Raw genomic sequence first — 20,793 nt, 5'->3', positions numbered from 1 at the left:
AAGCTCAGGGAAGATGTTTTGTTAGGTAAGTTTACATAGTACACCACGTTTTTGGTTGGCTTTGCATACAACATAACTGAAGCGTTATGCAAAATTTAAGTTCTGATTTGTGATGAATCCTAATAGTTTAGTTTAACATACCTTCTCAATAGAAGTTTTATTTAAAGATGAAGCTTAAACATCTATGGTAGAATCAGTGTAGATATACCAGTATTTTAAATGAAATAAAACTGACATTAGGAGTAAAGGTTGGAATGTTGTCCATTTTCTATTTAGACACTTTTCTTTTTACTTTGTTACACATAAAAACACGTGCTGTACAATCCAGAAATTATAAATATAGAATATGCTCTACTAAATTCAAATAGCTGTTAGTCACTGGTAGCTAAAGGCATCCCATTAATGGGAAGAAAAGCACATTACTAACACCAAAGAAAATTCTAAACAATAGTTTGGTTTATTAAAAAGACTTAAGTGCCATAGTTGTTTCTCAGTATTAAAAATAAAAATCAGACCTGCTCATGGGGTTCTGATAGACCAGGAGGCATGTTTCACCAAAAGTGCTTATAAAATTCAGACTTGCAGCACTCTCTGCCATTATGTCTGTAACATAACATTGCCATAATTTGCATGGAAAAAAACATACCTATTATGAGCATTTGTAATTTTAATACCATTATTGTGCCAATCAGAACACACAAGGGACCTTATTATTGTCACACATTCAGAGAAGACAAAGTTAAACATTAAAAATATATTATGCATTTGGTGTATGATTTATCCTACCTAATAGTTTTCCAGTGGCTCAGTATGTAGCACACTTTTCTTTGGTGCTAGAAGAGCAGAAGGTTGTGGGTTCTGTTCCCACTCCAGGTGATTGCATTAGTTTTCAAATTGCTGATACGGCAACGTAGTAGTAGGGAGTGCAGGTCCAATCTGCTTGGGCTGGTGGTAGCTCGAGTAGATGTAAAAGAATCCATGACATATGCTGAAAAAAGAATAAGAGTTGCTTTATTTACATATTTCCCTTTTACACTTTTTTACCCATCTATATTCATAGCATATCATTTTTAATTTTTTTTAAATGTTAACATATGGGGTACACAAATAATTATTTCCATTTTTCATCCTTCAAAGAAAAGAAATCTGATTTAACAATCATCAGCCATTCTTTAACATGTATTTAACTGTCCCCATCCTTTCTTTCATAACCATCTTTTTATTTCATCTAACATATATTCATAATTTTTTATTTTATTATAAATCAGTTTTCACATCTTTTCCACATTCTCCAGTTTGCTACAAACAACATTGTGTCCCGTTTTTCAGTTTCATATTTTTTATCATATTTACAACATAATATTCTTTGTTATATTTTTATGTCATTCCTATTTACATCCTTCAAAGCTTTTTTTACATTCTAAAATATTTTGTTTCTTTCTCATTGCATTCATGATATTTTATTTCTTATAAGTCTGTATACTTCTTATTAGTTTTACCTCTAACTTATCCAACAAACATTCTCCAATGGAAATCCCCTTGTTTCATAAAATTTCTCAGACCTTTTCCTTCTATTCTTTATGGTATTTTTACATCATCATCTTTTGTTTCCTTCCAAGTAGTTACCATATAGAATTTCTCCTTATAGTATTATACCATAATTTTCAGTTTTGAGTCGTGTCATTAATTTTCACCTTCAATAACTTTATTTTAGTTTTATATTCTTTTCTTTCCATCATTTCTTGTTTACCACTTTTGCCTGTTTCATATTTTTGGATTTCTTCATATTTTACATCCATCTGCCCATTATTTGCAACACTCTCTCTCTCTCTCTTGCACACCTTTAAATGAATCAATGATAAGTACAGTATTTTACATTCAAGAAAACCTCCTCCTTTTTATTTTACATCACTCTCCTTTTCATCAGATTCAGTCTTGATTCCCAGATAAAATCAAAAAAATAAATTCTAACATTACTTTCTCCATTTTAGCTGGAAACATACATTCATCCCGTCTTAAATATGCCAGTTTTTGTAATACATAAACATTTAAACTATACACTCTCTTGTTAAATGATAGTTTAAAATTTCACCATGACAGCATTTTTTATTTCTTCCAGCATTATTTACCACTGTTCATCCCTTTCTTTTTTCATCATTTTTTATTTCTAGTTTTTACTTTTATTTCTCTTTTCCTTCTCTGGACCCTCCCTCCAATTGATGTAGCGTCATTTTCTTTTTGTTCTACTGCTGTCTCAAATTATACCCCTTCTTCACTTCCTAGTACTACATTGGCAGTCTCAGTAGCTTAACAGGTAGCACTCTTGCCTTTGATGCTGGAAGATCAGACAGCTGTGGGTTTTCTTCCCACAGCAGGAAGTTGGACTCATTTCCAGTACTGATACTGCAGTGCAGCCTAAGGGGGTATTGCATTCCTGAGTGTACTGTCCTTTGGACGAGACATTAAACCAAGGCTTTCAGTGTCTTTGGTTGTAGCTGAGCTGATGGAAAAGATCAAGAGGAGTATGAGAAATTCCCTTGTGCCATGTCCAAAGTTCTACTCATCTGCATAAATACTATCTTAGGTTCCCCTGAAAAAATGACATTGGCCTAATGGGATTAACCTGCTCAACAAAATATAAGTAAATACCTGTTTTATCACATACTGATATACTATCTTTTTGTAAAATATTTCCTACCTCATCCCCCTTGTCCTTCTCCTTAGAATTACATTTTCTTCGTCAGTTATTTCCCTGTAATACTTTCTAAACCAGTATCTTCAGTTATATTGCCATCAGATTGTCTTTCTTCTAAAATATTTCCTTCTTATTCTATGCTTTCCTTTTCAAGCATAGGACAATCAAACCAAAAGTGTTCAGATATATTGCATTTTCAGTAATTAGGCCTACAGTTTTTTGTCGCCAGTCCATTACACCACAGAGACCACATCTTTTATTACAGTCTTTCACGGAGTGTCTCTCATCCACACACAAAAAGTATGATTTAGGTTGACTCCAATACCGCACTTCTTGCTTCCCATTCACAATTGTAGCATTTGAAATATGCCAGATTTTCCCTCATGCACATCTAATGTCACACATTTCCCCACCCACTTATTTCTTTCATTTATTTTTAAACTCATGCACCTTATTAAAACAGAGAGAAAGCAGCTCTTCAGCTCAAGTTCCTCTATGTTCAACATTCTGAACTACACATTTATTTTCTGTATTAACTGCAGTCCCATGTTCTGAAGAATATACTCATTCCATGGTGCCAAAGAGCTCATCTTTTCCACTTCATTCATAAATTGTCAAGTAGTTTCAGAAGTATGAAAGCACTTATGTCCTGTATTTAAACACCAAGGGTTAAATAATATTGCCCATAACTTCATAGCTCTCAACAGTGTCATTGTTCGTTTTCTTGATTCTTTCCAAGAGTCTTCTGTTCTGGTTTCGTTGCTTTCTTACAGCATTGATTACAGCATCTTTCTTGCCTTTGTTTATCATTTTTGTGCATAGAAGAGTTTTCGTACTGCTCACAACACTCTGTTGCAGGGGCATACTTTTAAAACCAGCTTTTCTGCTAGACAAGCATACCCCCCCACAGTACTGTCCACATCATCCCAGTAATCCAGATCCTTTTCCAAATTCTTCTGACAGCACCTCCTCTATTACGTCTCCAGCATGCAAGCCGTCACAGAACTCCAACTTACTTCCTCATCAGCATTTGTCTCTCCTTGATCCAGCACCTTGATCTGCACAGGGGTTTCCTCCATCTCTATGACAATCTCATCTCTTACAGGCTTTGTTTGCAATAATTCTGTATTCTGCATTACTCCACTCTTAACCCACAATCACCTTTCCTCCTCTATTTTGGAGAACTTTGCCGTTAGCAGCAGCCCTCCGGCACTACCTAATGGTAAGAAAAAAAGAGTAGGTGAAGTTCCCTATCGCACTGGTGCCCTGACCAAATTCCCCTAAAAGTAAAAATACCATCTTGGGTCTGCCTTGAAAAGAGGCTGCTAGCCTAGTGTCTCCCTTGAAAAGTGGTTGCTAGACTAGTTGGACTAACCCAGTCAAGAAAGGAATGATTAAATTAATGAATTAATTGATTAATGAAATATTCCCATCTATATGTAGCACCAGAAAAAAGCTAGTAGAGCAGTAAAATTGCAACAATGACATTTTTATCGAAGCACACATCTGATAAACAGGATAGGTTGGGTAAATGAGCTGTGCAAACTCAAAGTCTAAGAGCAGCCATATAGTAACCAGGTTCTAGAAGACAGATAGCCTACTTACTTTTAAAGGAGTAGAGTGCAAACTGCCATGTTATGTACCCATTTTGGATATCAGGGAGCATGAAGTATCAGTTTAGTTTTGGATATTGTGCAGACTTGTTCTAGTATTTTACCAAATGTCATTGCTCTACTTCTGGCAGTCACTTAGAGGTGTTGGCACAACTCAGTGCCTCCAGTGTTCTTTGAACATAGGACACACACACAAAAAAATGTGGCCACCAGTTGCAGATGCTTGGAATGTACACACCTCAGATATCTGATTATGAACAAATGAAAAAGTATATACTAACTGTGGTAATATATTTAGATCATTGTTGTCAGGTACATGCAGTGCAAACCATTAGAACTTCCCCCTTCCACAGACAGACAGCAGACATATGCACACACACAATTTTGTTGACTGTATACAGCTCAGATGCAAGAATTTGATAAAAAGATTTAATTAAATATATTAAAAATAATGTATTAATAACAATATTTCAGCTGGTTACTGTCAGACACAGTACACTCACAGACACACACATACACAGACACATGTCCTTGTGGTTACTGCTGCAGTTATTAGCATTAGTTCTGTTTTTCTCACACTTCATAACTGTAGCTTTTTACAGCCATTGTTAGTGTGCACAAAGGCAGTGGCAGCTATAAAAAATTTCTGTCATAGCACATGGATTACTTATTAAATTTGTGGTCTAAACTCTTGTGGCAGGAGAGGATAGCCTACACCCTTCAAAGCTGGAAATTGCTGGTTGAAGGCTTATTGTGCCTTTTATTCTAAGTGTCTTTGTTCTTTTAAGCACTTGGGTTGCAAACCAGTTATTTTACATTCGGAAGATTTGTGGTCTAAACTCTTGTGGCAGGAGGGGGTAGCCTCCACCTTTCTAATATGGGAATTGCTGATTGAAGGCTTATTTTGTCTATTGTTCTGAAAGTGTCTTAGCTCTGATTTAAGCACTTGCACTCCAAACCAGTTATTTTACATTAGGAGGGTGTGTGGTCTAGACTATTGTGGTACTGGCAGAGGAGTGTAGCCTGTACCCTTCTAAGTTGTGAATTGCTGTTGAAGGCTTATTGTACCTTTTATTCTAAGTGTCTTTGTTCTTTTGTTGTGGTTTAAGAACGTGTGATCCAGACCACTAGGAAGGTTTGTGGTCTTCACTCTTGTGGGAGTATTCTCCTGACTTGCTGCTTTATTTAAACAGTTTTATTTATTTCTTTTTTGCTGTTGACTGTGATTTTCTACATTTTGAATTTAAAATGCTTTTTCATTTTATAGGTTCCTGGTTCAATCCTCAGCTGGGGTGCCTTCTGTGCGGAGTCTGCATGTCCTCCCTGTGGTCACGTGGGTTTCCTCCAGGTGCTCCGCTTTCCTCCCACATACCAAAGACATGCTGTAGGTGGATTGGACACTCTAAATTGGCCCTAGACTTGAGTGTGTGCATGTGTGTACCTTCTGTGGAAGGTTGGCTGCTGGGCTGGCAACTCAACAGTGTAAAACCCCACTGCCAGTCATGAGCAGACAGGTGATCCTCTGTGGCAAACCCTAACCAGGAAAAGCCGAAAGAAGAATACTTTTTCATTTTATAACATAGGCTGGATTCAGGCTTGCTGAATCTAGATTGTTTGGGATCATTTGAGCACTAAAACCAGCCATCTTACATTAAGAAGGACCCCCTTGCACCCTTATGGCAGAGATATGCAGCCAAAGACAAATCTGAGTTGTGGATTGCTGGAGTAAGGTTCAGTCTTAGGCTGTCCCTTTGGTTACTTTGTTTAAAATCATTTAACTTCACTTGTACTGTATTTAAGCATTGTGTTTGCACAGGTTTGCACTCAGTTTACCAGAGCTGCTCGGAGATTGCACTGCTGCCCTGCAAGCAACTCAGTTGTGCATTGTGAAGCAGTGACACACTTTTCTCCCCCTAGCCCTCCATAGAATAGCTGCTTTTTGTTAGTCATACAGCAAAACCTGGTCCATCTAGCCCACTACCTACTAGTTACTACAGTATATACCTGTCATAATGGCTGGACAGTTTCCTACAAAATCTCCAGCTAGTCTGATTGGCATGGGTATCCTGAGGCAATGTAGCAATTGCTTCATGAATACTGATAACCAGTTATTCCTAAAACAAACAAATACAACTTGTGAGAAATGTATCTATGCTTTGAATTTGGAATCAGTTTTCTCACATAACAACAAATCAGATATCAAACAGGTTGTCAGCACACACACTTCACTTCTTGCACATAACAAGCTCACAACACACAAACCCACATACATGGTGGTACTCGCTAGAAGCCTACCTAAAGATCAGAGACCTCCCAAGTGCAAACCTACTGCACACACTGCAGACCCAACAGAATCTACTACACATAATAATACACACAACAGTGTCTCAGCCAATAAGCCTGTAAGGCAAAACACCACAATAATAAATGTCTTGATCACAGACTACTCCGTAGTGAAACACACAGATGTCCCCCTCACCAGGCTAGACAAGGAAAAGGTCACAGTCAGCTGCCTGTCAGGTGCCAGGATCCATCAGGTCATGCACACACTTCAGTCTCTCAACAAGTACCATTATGACTCTGTCATAGTCCATGTTGGAGTGAATGACTTGAGACGTACTTCATTGGACTATATGAAGAGCGACACGACTTACCTTTCAGGTATGTCCCCAGCCCTAAGCAGCATTTTACATTCACTCAGGATGATGCCGCAATATAAACAAAAAATGATTGACTTCAACAATTGGCTTAGCTTCTTTTATCATTCCAGGGGGATCAAGTATCTGTCAGCCTGGGAGGATATGGTCAGTAGATTACACTGCTTTGCCAGAGATGGTCTTCATCTGTTGCCTTTTGGTTACTGACAAATGTACTTGCCTCCCCCATAGTGACTTTTTAGGCAATGTCATAACAACAAAATTCCTGACAGAAAGAAATCCACTAGAGACAAACTCAAGGTTATGCTGCTTAATGCTACAAGTCTAAATCGGAAACTGCACTTACTAGAAAGCTAGGCTTTGTAAACCACAGAAAAACAGCTAGCGATCCAAACCTCAGCCAAAGAAGTCACTATTGTTTGCCAAGAAATACAGAGTTCTATGTTAAAAGATGAAAATGTTTTTATTGTAGGTAAGCGCTTTCATGGTGCTGCTCACACCACTTCATGAGACCTATTTCTTTCTTTAGTATGAAGTATCAGCATTAAAACTGCATCAATGCCCTCCTGATTTGTGTATGTTTGTAGGCAGGGAATTCATTTTCTTTCTGTGTCCTTTTTCCTCTTTATCCTTCAGGCCATTCCTTCCCCTTCCCTGAGTATCCCCAGTACAGAGACAAGAGCTGACTGGAGGGCACATTATAGAGCAAACCATGGAGTATATTTGCAACTTGTGCAAGCATGTACCAGTACAGGCTATGAAGGCATTTCTATTTGCTCTATTCCTACCTCTCAGTGGCTGACACTGGTACTTTGTTAGCACACAGGTCTGTTATATCCTCCATTGTGCACCTGTGTTTTCACATGTATACTAATGAAGACTACTATCACTGTCTCAATAGAATCAAGCTCCTGTATCCCAGTTTTATGCCACTGCATTGTCTTCAATCTTCCATTTGGCTACTTTCACATTGGCAGACTGGGACCAGCTCCCCCAAGGATGGTTGAGTCAGTATTGGTTGCTCACTCCCTTTTTCTTCCACTTGGCTTCTCTGGGACTTATGCCACTACTTGAACTCCAAGAATGTGGGTCATAGTCATGGCATTATCCCCCTAAATCACTGAGCCAGGCTGTACAGCTGTGGACTTGAACTCCAAGTATATTGGTAATAGTCATGGTATTATTTCCCCTAAATCACTAAGACAGAGAGTACAGCTATGGAAATCTTTTACTCTAGGCTTGAAAAAGGTGTACAGTGTCATAACTATGCAAGTCTGAGACTTACTGCTATTCATATTAGTGCTTCTAGTCTAAAAATACATGGATGATCATTAACTCTGTGGGGAAGTTGTGCTTGTGATATCTTTACTGTTGGCAGAGAGTAAGGTGTAATGTATCAGCAAAACTTGGTTTACAGACTATCCACCAGCCATCTACCAGCATCAGACGCTCTCCCAGCCTATCAGTCCTTGGACCACATTCCCAACTACCACATATTTATGGTAAAGGGTTTTGCAGTTTCACTGCTACACACTTATGCTGATTTGCTTATCCTCCTTAACCTGGCATTATATGAACCCCTCACATTTCCATACATTACATTTACAATTACATTCTCTGACCTACTCACTCTATTTCTGCCAGTGATGTGTTCCTTCTGTCTGCATTCTCTGCTATGAACAGTATGTGCCCTCTGTACTGCTACAGCTGGTATTTCCAGGCTAAGTGGCTTGTGTCCTCACTTTGATTATATTGGCCTGTCCAAAACTTGGTGTTTTTGCTTTACAGTTATCATGAATGACTTCAGCCTCCCATTTTCTTCTACAAGCAGAAGTTGACCTGAACCACTCCTAACCCCCCACGATACAATAAAACGGACCTATGTACTTTTCTAAAACAACATGTCTATAGTCTGCAAAATTCATAATGTTATGTTGTCCCATCTCACCTTCATTCTTGCTGGTTGGGTTCGGAACCAAGTATCGGTTCTGACTTGGCCTATATCTAAAGCTCGAGACCTTCCACTGGCTCAGGGCTATACCCTATCCCATAATGCCTAGAGAAGAATACCCAGATCTCGTTTGCCGCTAAACTAGATCGGGTACTTCTCATTAATCTCAGGCTAAGTGAACTTCGTTTTTGGATATTATTAGTCTATTTCGAAATATTTTGCATGTATTTTTGTTTTACTTGTTGACTGTGTTTTAGGTTTCACGGTAGTGAATCCCTAATTTTTTTCTTGTTTGTGTGCTTGTTGTTGGCTGGCTGTTGGTTTCACTAGGCCTACATCCCTGTCCCATCCTTTTTAACCTCTAAAACTTAAAACTTAACATACTCATTTGAGTTAGAGGGTTCGTCTTTCTTTCCTCTTCTGTCCGTTTAAGTTAGAGGACAACTTTTCCTTCCCTTACCCTTTTCCAAGAGATTTCATCATTTGAGTTAGAGATGTCTCCTTTGGCTAGAGGGGATCTCGTTTTAGTTAGAGACCTCTCTTCTAGCCCCCTTTTCCTTTTGCTTGAGTGTTTATAAAAAAAAAAAAAAAAGGTTGCATAGAAGCTAGATAATTACCTTTTTGTTTAGTGTGGTGTTTGATAGCTTAGTAGTTTTTTGCTAGCATTATTACCTCTATCCTTTACATAGTTTTTGGACAATATTGTTGTGTTTGTTGTTTTTTATTATGGCAGAGAAGTGAAGCAGTCCAGCTTCAAAAATGCAACTGCTGTACTCAGAAAATGTCCTTAACAGATGGACACACTAGTTGTGTCTACTGTTTAGGTGCGGTGCACCTCCAAGACTCTTGTTCAGTATGTCATGGTTTCATTTCATACCAGGGTTCTGCAGAAATGTAGAAACAAGCTGATGGTTAAGGGACTGCTTCTGTTTGCTGAGGCTCTTGAAGTCTACAAAAAGTGCTTCTTCCTTGGCTCCTGCTTCTCAGCCGGCTAAGAAATCCTCAAAAGATTCGACTTTAGAAGCCTGTTGGGCTCGAGCAATCTGATCCTTCAGTTCCACCAGTTTTGTTGGAACCAACCAGGATTCATGTATGGAGCCAGTCCCCAACCTTGGAACCGGTATCCTCAGTCTCCCAGTCACCCATCTTACAGTCTGTGGCTGGCAACATAAAATCTTCGGCCCCATCCTCTCGATCATCCAGTAGTCTATTGGATGACAGTGTGGAGCGGGTGGTCAAGAGGTTGCTTCGGACTCCAGTGCTAGCCAAGATCCTTTAGAGTCCAGCCCAAAAGGAATTGGAACCAACTTCTGCTCCTGCCCCTTCTGCTATTCCTCCTCAGACTTGAGTGGTTTCGGAGCAGGAGTGCTTGGATGTCTTTGTGGTGGAACCGTCGAGTCTGAGACTCACACCTGGATTTTCAGACCCAACTACTGTTCCGACCTGTTTGGTACCCGGTAGATGCTATGGTGGTAGTGGCGGTGGCCACCAAAAAGGAGTTAGCTGAGATGACTTCTTCTGTCCATCCACTGAATAAGGTATCTCCAATGATGGACAGATATGGGAAGTGTATGTTCTCATCAGCAGCCTTTACACTTAGGTCACTGAACTACTTAACCCACTTTACCAGACTCTAAAGACATCTTCTGAAGGAGCTAGGAGATACCCTCCAAGGTTCTACAGCTGCAGGGCAGTCAGATAAGGTGACCTGTCAGCTTGCTACCTTAAGTTCTGTAGTCAACTCCTCCATGAGGCTCATGTCATATGCAGCCGATGGAGCTAATAGGGCAGTAGGCACAGGAATAGTTCTGAGGAGACAATTCCGGATGTGCCTCTGCGAGTTTGCTGAACCCTTCAAGTCTTCCTTCATAAATGCCCCTTTTGACAACTTGTCCTTATTCGGGCCAAAAGTGAAAGAGACTCTGACCAGGTGTGAGCAAGAAGGTCAAACTATGTCTGCTGTGAGAGTACGTTTTTCTGCCCCCACCAGGCCTTATCCAAAGGCAGAAGGGTGGGAAAATGTGGTTCCATAAATCCCATAGAGCTTCGCCGGATGCACAGGGTGACATTTCCCTCAAGGGGAGAGGGGGAAATAACAATGGAAGATACTGACCTCGTGGCCAAGGGGGTCCACAAACTCATGGCGACAGAGATATGTTCTCTAGCAGATCCTCCCTGCTCTCCTGAAAGGAGGCCCACCTGCCCACCTTTGGGGGCAGACTGTCACTGTACCCAAAAGCTTGGCTGAACATCACTCAAGACAAATGGGTACAGTCGATAATATCCAGGGGATACAACATACCCTTCTCCACTCCACCCCCACGAACAAAATCAGTCCATGAAATTCCACCCTGTCAAAGGGATCAAGCAACCCTAGAGATACAAAGGTGGCTAAGAAAAAGAGTCATCCAAGACGTCCCCGCAAATCAAATCGTATCCGGAACTTACTCAAGGTTCTTTTTAGTTCCAAAGAAAACAGGGGACTGGAGACATATCTTGGACCTCAGCAGGCTGAACAAGTCCGTAAAAAAAGCAAAGTTCCAGATGGTGACACTGCAGTCTATACTCCCCTTTCTGGGACAAGACAATTGGATGTGCTCAATCGATCTTCAGGATGTGTACCATGTAAAAATGGACAGGTGATCCAGGAGATATCTGCACTTCTGGCTGAGAGCCAGCCATTATCAATTCAGAGCTCTGCCTTTGGCCTCACTACAGCCAGAGTGTTTACCAAATGCATGGCAGTAGTCATGGCTCACCTGAGGTGTCTAGGATTCCGTGTGTTTCCATACCTAGATGACTGGCTCCTGACTGCCACCACCAAGCATCTACTAACCAAGACGAGAGACACCACCATCCATCTATGCTCGGAACTGGGCATTACAATAAATTTCAAAAAATCTGTCTTGTTGCCATCACAGCATATTACATACATAGGAGCAGAATTAAACACAAAAGACATGGTAGCAAAATTGCCTCACGACAGGGTACAGAGGACATCAAGTGTCCATCTTGCTCTTGAAGAAAAAAGTACAGGCTAAGTTTGTTCTAAAGGTCTTAGGCACTATGGTGGCTGCTATAATAGTAGTACCTCTGGCACGTCTACATATGAAAGTCCTACAATGGCTACTCTTTGCTCAGTGGTCCATGCAGGAGTTGCCCATGTCCCACAAGATCTTCATCACAGACTCCTGCTAGAGGGATCTACCCTGGTGGCTTCAATCCACACAGGTGACTCTAGGCAGGCAGTTCACTCTTCCCCAACCAGTAGCTACAGTGACCACAGACACTTCCCAGATAGGTTCTGGTGGGGCATTATCTAGGAAAGACCATCCAAGGAATTTGGCAGGAACATGAGTACCAGTTGCACATCAGTGTCCTAGGGATGAGAGCAGTGCTTCTAGCATTGCAGGCATTGCAGAACTCTCTTCCAACAGGTACAATTGCAATACAGACAGACAGTATGTCAGTAGTGTGGTACATCAACAAACCAAACAAGGTGGAACCAGATCCTACCCTCTGTGTCAAGAGGCTCAGAGAGTATGGCAATGGACAATATCTTCTCAACGTTTTCTGACTGGAACGCACATTCAGGGGAAATCCAATGTGATAGCAGAAAAATTAAGCAGAGCAATTCTGATGCCTCATGAGTGGTCCCTGAAACAGGAAATTGCAAACCAAATTTTTTGCAAGTGGGGCCAGCCTTGCTGCGGCCTCTTTGCCACATCCATAAACACCAAATGCAGCAGCTACCTTGCCCTAATCCCCCCTTTGGGGGAGTCCCCAAGGGATGCACTTGTTCATGATTGGCCCCGGGACGTCTTTATGCCTTTCCCCCATTTCCTCTAATCCCCAAAGTTCTACAGAAAGCCAAATCGTTGAGCTGCAGGTTAATTCTCATCGCTCTATACTGGCCTCGTCAAATTTGGTTCCCCTTCCTATGGCCCTATCTCCAAGAGGAGCTGTGGATTCTGGACCTGGTACCAGATCTTCTGACTCATCAGTCAGGAACACTCCATCCTTCTGTCCAAATCCTCAAGCTGATAACTTGGCTGCTCCACTTCCAATCTTAGCCAGGCTTCCAGACATAACCCCTGCAGTGCGTCACATTCTGGTTTCATCTCATCAGACAACAACTAGAAAACTGTATGCTAACAAATGGAAAAGGTTTTCTTGTTGGGCTTCTAAGAACCACATAGACCACTTTACAGCCCCTGTAAGTAAAATTTTAAATTTCTTAGCTGAGATTTTCAGTGAAGGTGTTGCAGCAGCTACCGTATGAGTACAATTAGCTGCCATATCTAATGACCACATAGGAGACATGGGATCAGAAATAATGTCTCATAGATTGCGCAAAGCCTTCCTGAGAATTACTTTCCTACTAAGGCCTCCAGTAAGGGAACCATCACCTCCTTGGGACCTCAATTTGGTACTGACTACTCTCTGATTCTTTCACCTTATGAACCAGCCTCCTCTTGTGAACTAAGATTTCTGACCTGGAAAATCGTCTTTTTAACAGCCATTAGTTCATCTAGGAGTGTTTCAGAGCTCCAAGCCCTGTCCATACACCCTCCCTATCTAGTTTTTCACAAAGACAGAGTCTCACTTAGAATGAATCCTTCATTTCTTCCCAAAGTATGTTCTGAGACCAATTTGAATCAGTCCATTAACCTGCCTGTCTTCTTCCCAAACTATGGCAACAAGGCAGAATATAAACTACATCAATTAGATGTCCACAGGCAGTTACGTTTCTACTTGCATAGAACAAAGGAGGTTAGAAAATCTAACCAGATTTTCATCTCCTTCTCAGATAACAGAAAGGGTGCAACAGTTTCAAAAGTTACCTTGTCAAAATGGCTTACTGACACTATTACCTATGCATATAATTCCCAGCATAAACAACTGCCAGGAAAAATTAGGAGCCACTCAACAAGAGCTATGTCAACTTTGACTGCCTTTCAGGCTTGCCTATCTATGGACTTGCTCTGTGCTGCAGCCACATGGGTCAATCCTCATACCTTCATCACTCATTACAAAGTAGACGTGGCCTCCCGGAACAGGGCTTCCTTTGGTTCCACTGTTCTGAAGAGCTTATTCCATTGAGCCACCCAAGAAAGAAGGTGCTGGGGATGCTGTCCCAACCAGCAAGAATGAATGCGAGATGGGACAACATAACATTAAGAAGTTATGTACTTACCATAACATTCCATGTTTGTTGTCCATAATCTCACCTTCATTCTTGTGTCCCACCCTCCTTCCCCCAACCTTCGCTCCTGGAGGATTGAGAGGAAATTTTATTGGTGATAAAATGTTCTCTGCTTCCCTTCTTTCCTCATGAGACATAGGCTAAAAATTATTACCATTGCTTTTAGTATATGTTTTCTAATATGTTAGTGATCTGCAAACAAGATCTGGGTATTCTTCCCTAGGCATTGTGGGATAGGGTATAGCCTCGAGCCAGCGGAATCTCTCGAGCTTTAGTAATAGGCCGAGTTGGAACCGATACTCGGTTCCAAATCCAACCAACAAGAATGAAGGTGAGATTATGAACAACAAACATGGAACGTTATGGTGAGTACATAACGTCTTATTTTATTCACAAGAAAAGGAATCATGCTGAACAAAAGTATGACTTGCCTTGCTGCAAGGCTTTTCTGCTTTGAAACATTTTAAACATTGTCAAATCTGTGCCTTATTATACCTCCTTGTCAGATGCTTTATTTTCTGTAAATGTTTATCATCCTGCTTTCAAGAATATTTTGTACAGATGTTTATCTGGTTTTCAAGCAAGTGTGTGCAGTGGTGGAAATGTGTTTTCACCAGCAGACACAAGCACAGATAGTCTGGTAGCTGTTAATGTATTCTGATACAACAGTAACTGAGCTTTTGTTTTTTTTTTAAAATGAGGACTAGGACTAAATAAGGTTGATAAAATTAACTAAAGTGTTTTTCCTTTTAGGAGGTACTTCACCAGCCCAATGGGAGGACATCACTGGGACAACGCCACTTACGTTTGTGAATGATTGTGTTTCCTTCACAACAAATGTTTCTGCCAGGTACAGGCACCTTTCATTAATTAGTATTTGTTAGGTGTTTTGTTGGTACATTTATACAATTTTGCACTCAAATAATTTAGAGCTGTAAAGACACACACCCTCAGTCTTGAGAGCTTTCTAGACAAAGGGTTCTTTTTCAGAATAAGTTACTTCATATTACTTCATAATTTATGATAGTCCAGCAATTCCTAGTGTTATAATTAACTTAACATTTCGTTTTTTATCCCTTATAGTACTAAAACAAATGTGTGTGCTACATTTAAAAATGTTTGTTTATGTAGCTTCGTCCTATGTTCACTCTTGTGAGCACTGCTTCCTTTTATAGCCAATAACATTTAAAAATGTCAAGAAATGCCTAACTTAGCATACTCATTTATTACATTTTATTGATTGTGTGAGTCCTTTTGGGTCAAGGTCCTTTTTAAAAAAACTTTTCTTAAGTCATCACATCTTAAGTTCTAACATGAGTTCACATACATTAATAGAAAAAGCTGGAATCACATGAAAAGTCTGTCAGTATTCCAAATTGTAATGTCAACAAATTTAAGTCCAGTACAAGTTTATACTGCAAACAAGAACCTTGACAGTAATAAGTCAAGGCTTTTTCATTTGAAACTTGTACTGGACTATATTTTGTTTCTTGTAGACATCACCAACTGGAATCCTGCCAGTGTTTTTTTTCCCTTATGAACCTAATGTTGCTGTATAATTACTTGCAAAATCTACTTTTACACTATGATACTCTGCCATGCTTGTATTTCTGTGATGTACACCCTTTATTTTTCAGTTTACCTGCTGCTGCCTAGACAGGCATTTGCAAGGTTTCTTTATTTACACGTTGATGTGTTTTTTTCCCCACTCCCCAATTTTTGTTTTCTATCAGTCAAAGAAGGTACTAACATTAATAGTTCCTTTAACTGCATGTTGTTTAACTTTGAGTTCAGAGTTTGCTACACTTTCTCTTCGTGGTTATTTATATTGATGACCATGCACAAAGCACCTGTGACCATATTGGGCATTCTGTAGCTCACCGCAGCCTTGCAGTTTGCTGTCAATACTTATTTTTTTTTAAATAGTTGATTAATTTTGGTAATTTGCCAATGTCTGATGAGCTCTCTAAAACCTGCTACATGGGTTAACTTGAGAACCCATTGTACTTAAGTGATAAACGCATGTAGTATTTAGGTAGATGGCTTTGGAATCATATCCATATCTTTAAAATGATGTTTGTGTATGTTTTATTATTTAACTGCAAGGCAGTATTCCAGTTAAAAGTATTACTTAATCTGATTTCTATATTATGATTTAGCATTTGCTTAAAGTGACAGAAAAACATGTTAGTGTGTTAATGTTTCAGAGTCTGCACTCCAAGAACTCTTGTCTGTAAATGTATTTATTTATTTGTTTTTGTTTTCCGGGGTAGAACACTGACTGAAATCAGCCCATGAGCGGTGTCTGACTAAGTGACTTACTCAGAGTCACACGGTTGGGCAATGGAGGCTGAGGGAATCAAACCTTGCACCACTGGACCACAGGAAATGGCACATTTACAGTGTTGTTGATGATGTAGAAGGGAAACTGTATAATGTGGTACAATGGAATGTTGTTGTTCATAAGCGCACATTTGACTCGGCACATTTTTTGTCATTTTGTTTCACACTACCTCTTTATCCGTTCTTTGTGTATTCAGGTTCTGGCTTGCGGATTGCCACCAAGTCCCGGAAACTGTTGGTCTAGCCACACAACTGTACAGGGAGTTAATCTGTGTTCCGTACATGGCTAAGTTTGTTGTCTTTGCCAAACTCAGTGATCCAATTGAAGCCAATCTACGGTGCTTCTGTATGACGGATGATAAAGTGGACAAGACACTAGAACAGCAGGAGAATTTTGAAGAAGTGGCAAGAAGTAAAGACATTGAGGTATTTGTGTTATTCCTCAAAATGAAATATAGTTGTTTTTGTGGTTGTGCTACTGGGAATACTTCACAAAATATTGCAATCACATTTGACATGTTTGCATTAAAATACTTTCAGATGGTAAAATATTTTGCATCAACAATTAATTGCTCCCATATGTAATCAGGAAGTCAAGGAATTGTGGCATGGGGTATTATTTCTATCTGTGCCCTTATAAACCCTATGTTCTACTACATTAATTCTGTTTCACATAAACTGTTGATAATGTTTGATCTATGTAAAGTTATACTGAAAGGCTTATAATGCAGTCATAAATCAGTTGTGAATAACACCAGTGTTTTCCAATAAAGGTCTTATTTAAAAGTCCATCTCTGCAACATTTGCAAATGCTAAACATTGTTGAAGTTTCCCCAAGACAGCAAGTGATTTACTTAGAATATGTGGATCTGAGAGGCTCAGCTATTTTTTTTATCTTTAATATCAAAGTGTATTACTTCTACTTTAGAAATGCAGTACCTGGTATGTTCTCAGGATGCATTCATGCTGCAGTGTTTTTTTTTAAGTTTGTATTTTCCCCTTTCACCCTCGTTCACATAAATTATACTTGTTGCTTACTTATGACATCTAGTGACCTTCCTTCACAGGTTCATGTGCTACTGTTTTGTTGTCCCACATGCACAACCAGAAAAGGTGGGCCTTGCGCTTCTCAGGATGCCCTTGTTTACTCTGATGTTTTGTTTCCTGTCACCACAGACTTCTGAAAAGATGCAGCTGTCCAGATTGTCAGCTTTTAACAATATTTAATTTATGGCTCTTATATTTATTTTTCTGCCAAAATGCTTGTAACATAAAATGTAAAATGTCCCACACTCTCTGTGCACCATGATTCATGCATGCTCCTTCTGTTGTCCAATAGTGAAGGTAGAAGGCAATGTTAAATCTTTAGTCAGTGTGTATTTGAAATGATGAATCGTATATTGCCAAGTTACTTTTCATAACAGCTTTTCTTATAAATATAGATCTTTTGGACACTAGAGTATGCATGAGATAAATATTTTCCTGTGCTATGAACTGTGATGGAGATTAGGACTAGGGGTTAGAAATGGAGATACTTGATTTGAAAAATCTGCATGTTTATTTGTCCTTTTATTGATATTTTCAGATGTTTTATGCTCAAACAAGTTTTCACCTTCCTTTCTGTAGGGCTATAAAATACTGTTAAGAATGTATGGGGTATATTCCCTTATAGAAATATAAAAATTAATATGGGATCAGGTTATAAGCAATTTAATGTATTCATGTATTAAACAGGTAACTGACTTGAACATCTTTCATCCTCTTCAGGTACAACCCACGTCATAAGGGCAAGGGTAAATGCACTTTATCTAATAGTCTGGAGTAGCTGCTCAACCAGGTGGGAGGAAATGGGTATCAATGGGAAAAAGGACACAGAAAGAAAGGGAGCATGCAGACTCCATCAAAGACTGTGTTTGGAAGTTAGAATGTGAACCCCACACCATGGAGCTGTGAGGCAGAAGTCTTAGCACTGAATCATGGTGCTGCTCACTTTGAATAAAACTTATTTACTAAGGCCTGTCTTGGTTTTTGCCATAAATGTATTATGGAAATTCCCATATGATCCTCCCTTATAGCACCATTGACTTTATCCAATAATAGCTATAAAATGAATTGTAAACTTCACCTATGTTATACCAAGCTTAAGTTATATGAGTTTCTAAAGGGTGAAGCACACTATTAACAGTGCAACAATTTTTGTTTTGTGGGCGGGCAAAGCACCCCTATACCCCCTGCATGTGGAAAGCTTCATCCCCACAGCCCCTTACTTACGTAAATTAATTCTGTGGTGTCACAACTATGGAGAAAAAATGGTGAAAAGCCCACAAATTAAATCACTGATGTTGCAAAAATACAAACTGTATTAGAAGTGCTTTCATATGCAGAACTGAAACCGGAGAGTACAACGTCAGCCTCACCCACATTACACTCACCCAAGGATAAGCTAATGTATTTGGCAAACTATTTCAAGTAACATTTACTAATGCAGTGGTCCCAGTGTAGTTTTGAGCACAGGTACTGTCTCAGGTGCATTGACACTTTTCTATTTTTACAGTTTGCTGTGGTATCTGGTCAAAATCAAGATTGCCAGACTCAAAAGAATTGCCCTTGACAGAAGCACACTTTACCTGAATGAGATTGCTGTAGTTTTCCCCTTGTCCTGAGGTTTACCCACTTTGGAATTAGTTGTATCACATTTTGGAGCACAGGGGGTAAAGCTCTACATGGCAGGTGTGGGGCATTACCTCCCAGGCAAGTAAAGTTGGGGCTAAATACTGTGCCTGCTCCAGCACTTTTATTCAGCAAAGTTTTCTGCAAAAGTGCTTTAAAGTTTCTTTCATGGCAGCAGATACTACAGGTTTAAATTGTAGGGTTATTTTCTCTGTACTTTTGATTTAATGACTTGTGACTGATGTTAATACTGTGGTTCCTGTTGTGGATTATACTGTTAAGACTGTTTGTACATATTTTTATGTTGTTTGTGCACATGGATTAGTTGTAGATAGTACTCCTTTTTATAGCCACAGTTCAGTTACAGTAGCAGATGGAAACATTGAAATATTGCATATATTTATAGTGCAAACAACCACCAATGTGTAATCTAAAAATCTATATAAATACAGGTTCCATGGTTTAGAGGGATAAACCCCTTACCACAGCCTAAATAACCTGGGTTTGAGTGGTGTCTGAAACAGTAGTGCAGCCCATACAGGGAATATTGGGGTGAGGAAGTTGCTGATGTAGTTGCTGGCTGCATTCACAACCAGTAAGTGGAGGTTTACTGGCATCAGTGCTTGGACTGGGGATGTGGGCTTCATCTACCAAACCATGTGAGGATCCTGTAGACCTCTACAGTGATTTGGGTGTCCAGTTCAGTGGGGGATTATTGAAAGCACCCACACCATAACCTTCATCCAGAATAAAGCAGGCCATTGGGTGGGAGTGCTTTGTAGTTCCAAGTCTTGTGGAGAGTCAAGAGTCCATCTTGAAACAATGATAGCCCCATTCCTAGGAGGATGAAGGGACTCATTTATAGGAGGATGAAGCTGGACCCTCAGGCCATAGGGATAAAGATACTACTCCCTTGGAAAGAAGGAATAATTAAGCAGGGACACACATTTTTCAATGGCTGCCTGGATGCCCCCCGCCCTCTCCCCTTTCCCACAGCCATCTCTTGCTGTCTACAAATAGAGCTAACTGCAGTTGAGAATGAACGGGTTCAAGACCTGTTGGGGCTAATGGCTGACAGGCACAAAGTTAAGACTAAGTATTTTTTCTTGCATAAATGAGTGTTCTCAAATGTCATTCAAATGAAAGGATCCAGCCATCAATCCTCAACCTCTTTTCCTATTTTGCACATGGGGTCGGGGTGTCACTTCCAAAGTGACAATCATCTCGAGCCAAGGTTTATACCACTGGGTGGCTAGCCCTGCCACAATCATCAAATGAAAGATATACTTGGCTTTATCAGATATAGTGCTTAAAGCAGTATGGAATGAAGAAAGAGAAGGAAGAAATAATTCCGTTCCATATTTTGGGTTCAATAACTGAAAAGGCCTTGAATTTACATTAAGTAGCTTTTGGAATACGGCTTGAGCTGAATGTCCTCTAAATACATTTGGTTTGAGTTTTAAAATATTTCAACATACTGTAAAAAGCATAATGTGTAAACTTAGGATTTGCAGTTAAACAAGGTATTTTATTCAGTGACTACAAATGAAACCTGATTCACTTCAACGTTAAACATAAAATGCTTTTCTGTTAACTCAGTGGTCAAAAATGGAATAGAACTTGTATTCCTCTGCTTCAAAGAAGACATCATCGTCAAC

The 20,793-nt window shown here is 39.7% G+C and overlaps 1 protein-coding gene across 7 annotated transcripts in view; it reads left to right on the top strand.

Annotated features, from left to right (window-relative positions):
- Positions 1–20,793, top strand: part of ANK3 (ankyrin 3) — a 2,432,060-nt gene that overhangs the window by 2,007,609 nt on the left and 403,658 nt on the right. For all 7 annotated transcript variants that reach the window (XM_044056400.1, XM_044056402.1, XM_044056401.1 and 4 more), the window contains 2 exons: positions 14,876–14,972; positions 16,663–16,891. In XM_044056400.1, the coding sequence (XP_043912335.1) occupies positions 14,876–14,972; positions 16,663–16,891 (326 nt within the window). The remainder of the gene's footprint in view (positions 1–14,875; positions 14,973–16,662; positions 16,892–20,793) is intronic.

This window comes from Protopterus annectens, chromosome 14.part0 (genome assembly GCF_019279795.1).
Source record: "Protopterus annectens isolate FY-2018-M chromosome 14.part0, PAN1.0, whole genome shotgun sequence".
In the NCBI taxonomy this organism is placed as follows: Eukaryota; Metazoa; Chordata; order Ceratodontiformes; family Protopteridae; genus Protopterus; species Protopterus annectens.
The sequence above is the reverse complement of the archived record's forward strand: the minus strand, read 5'-3'. Positions and strand labels throughout refer to the sequence as shown.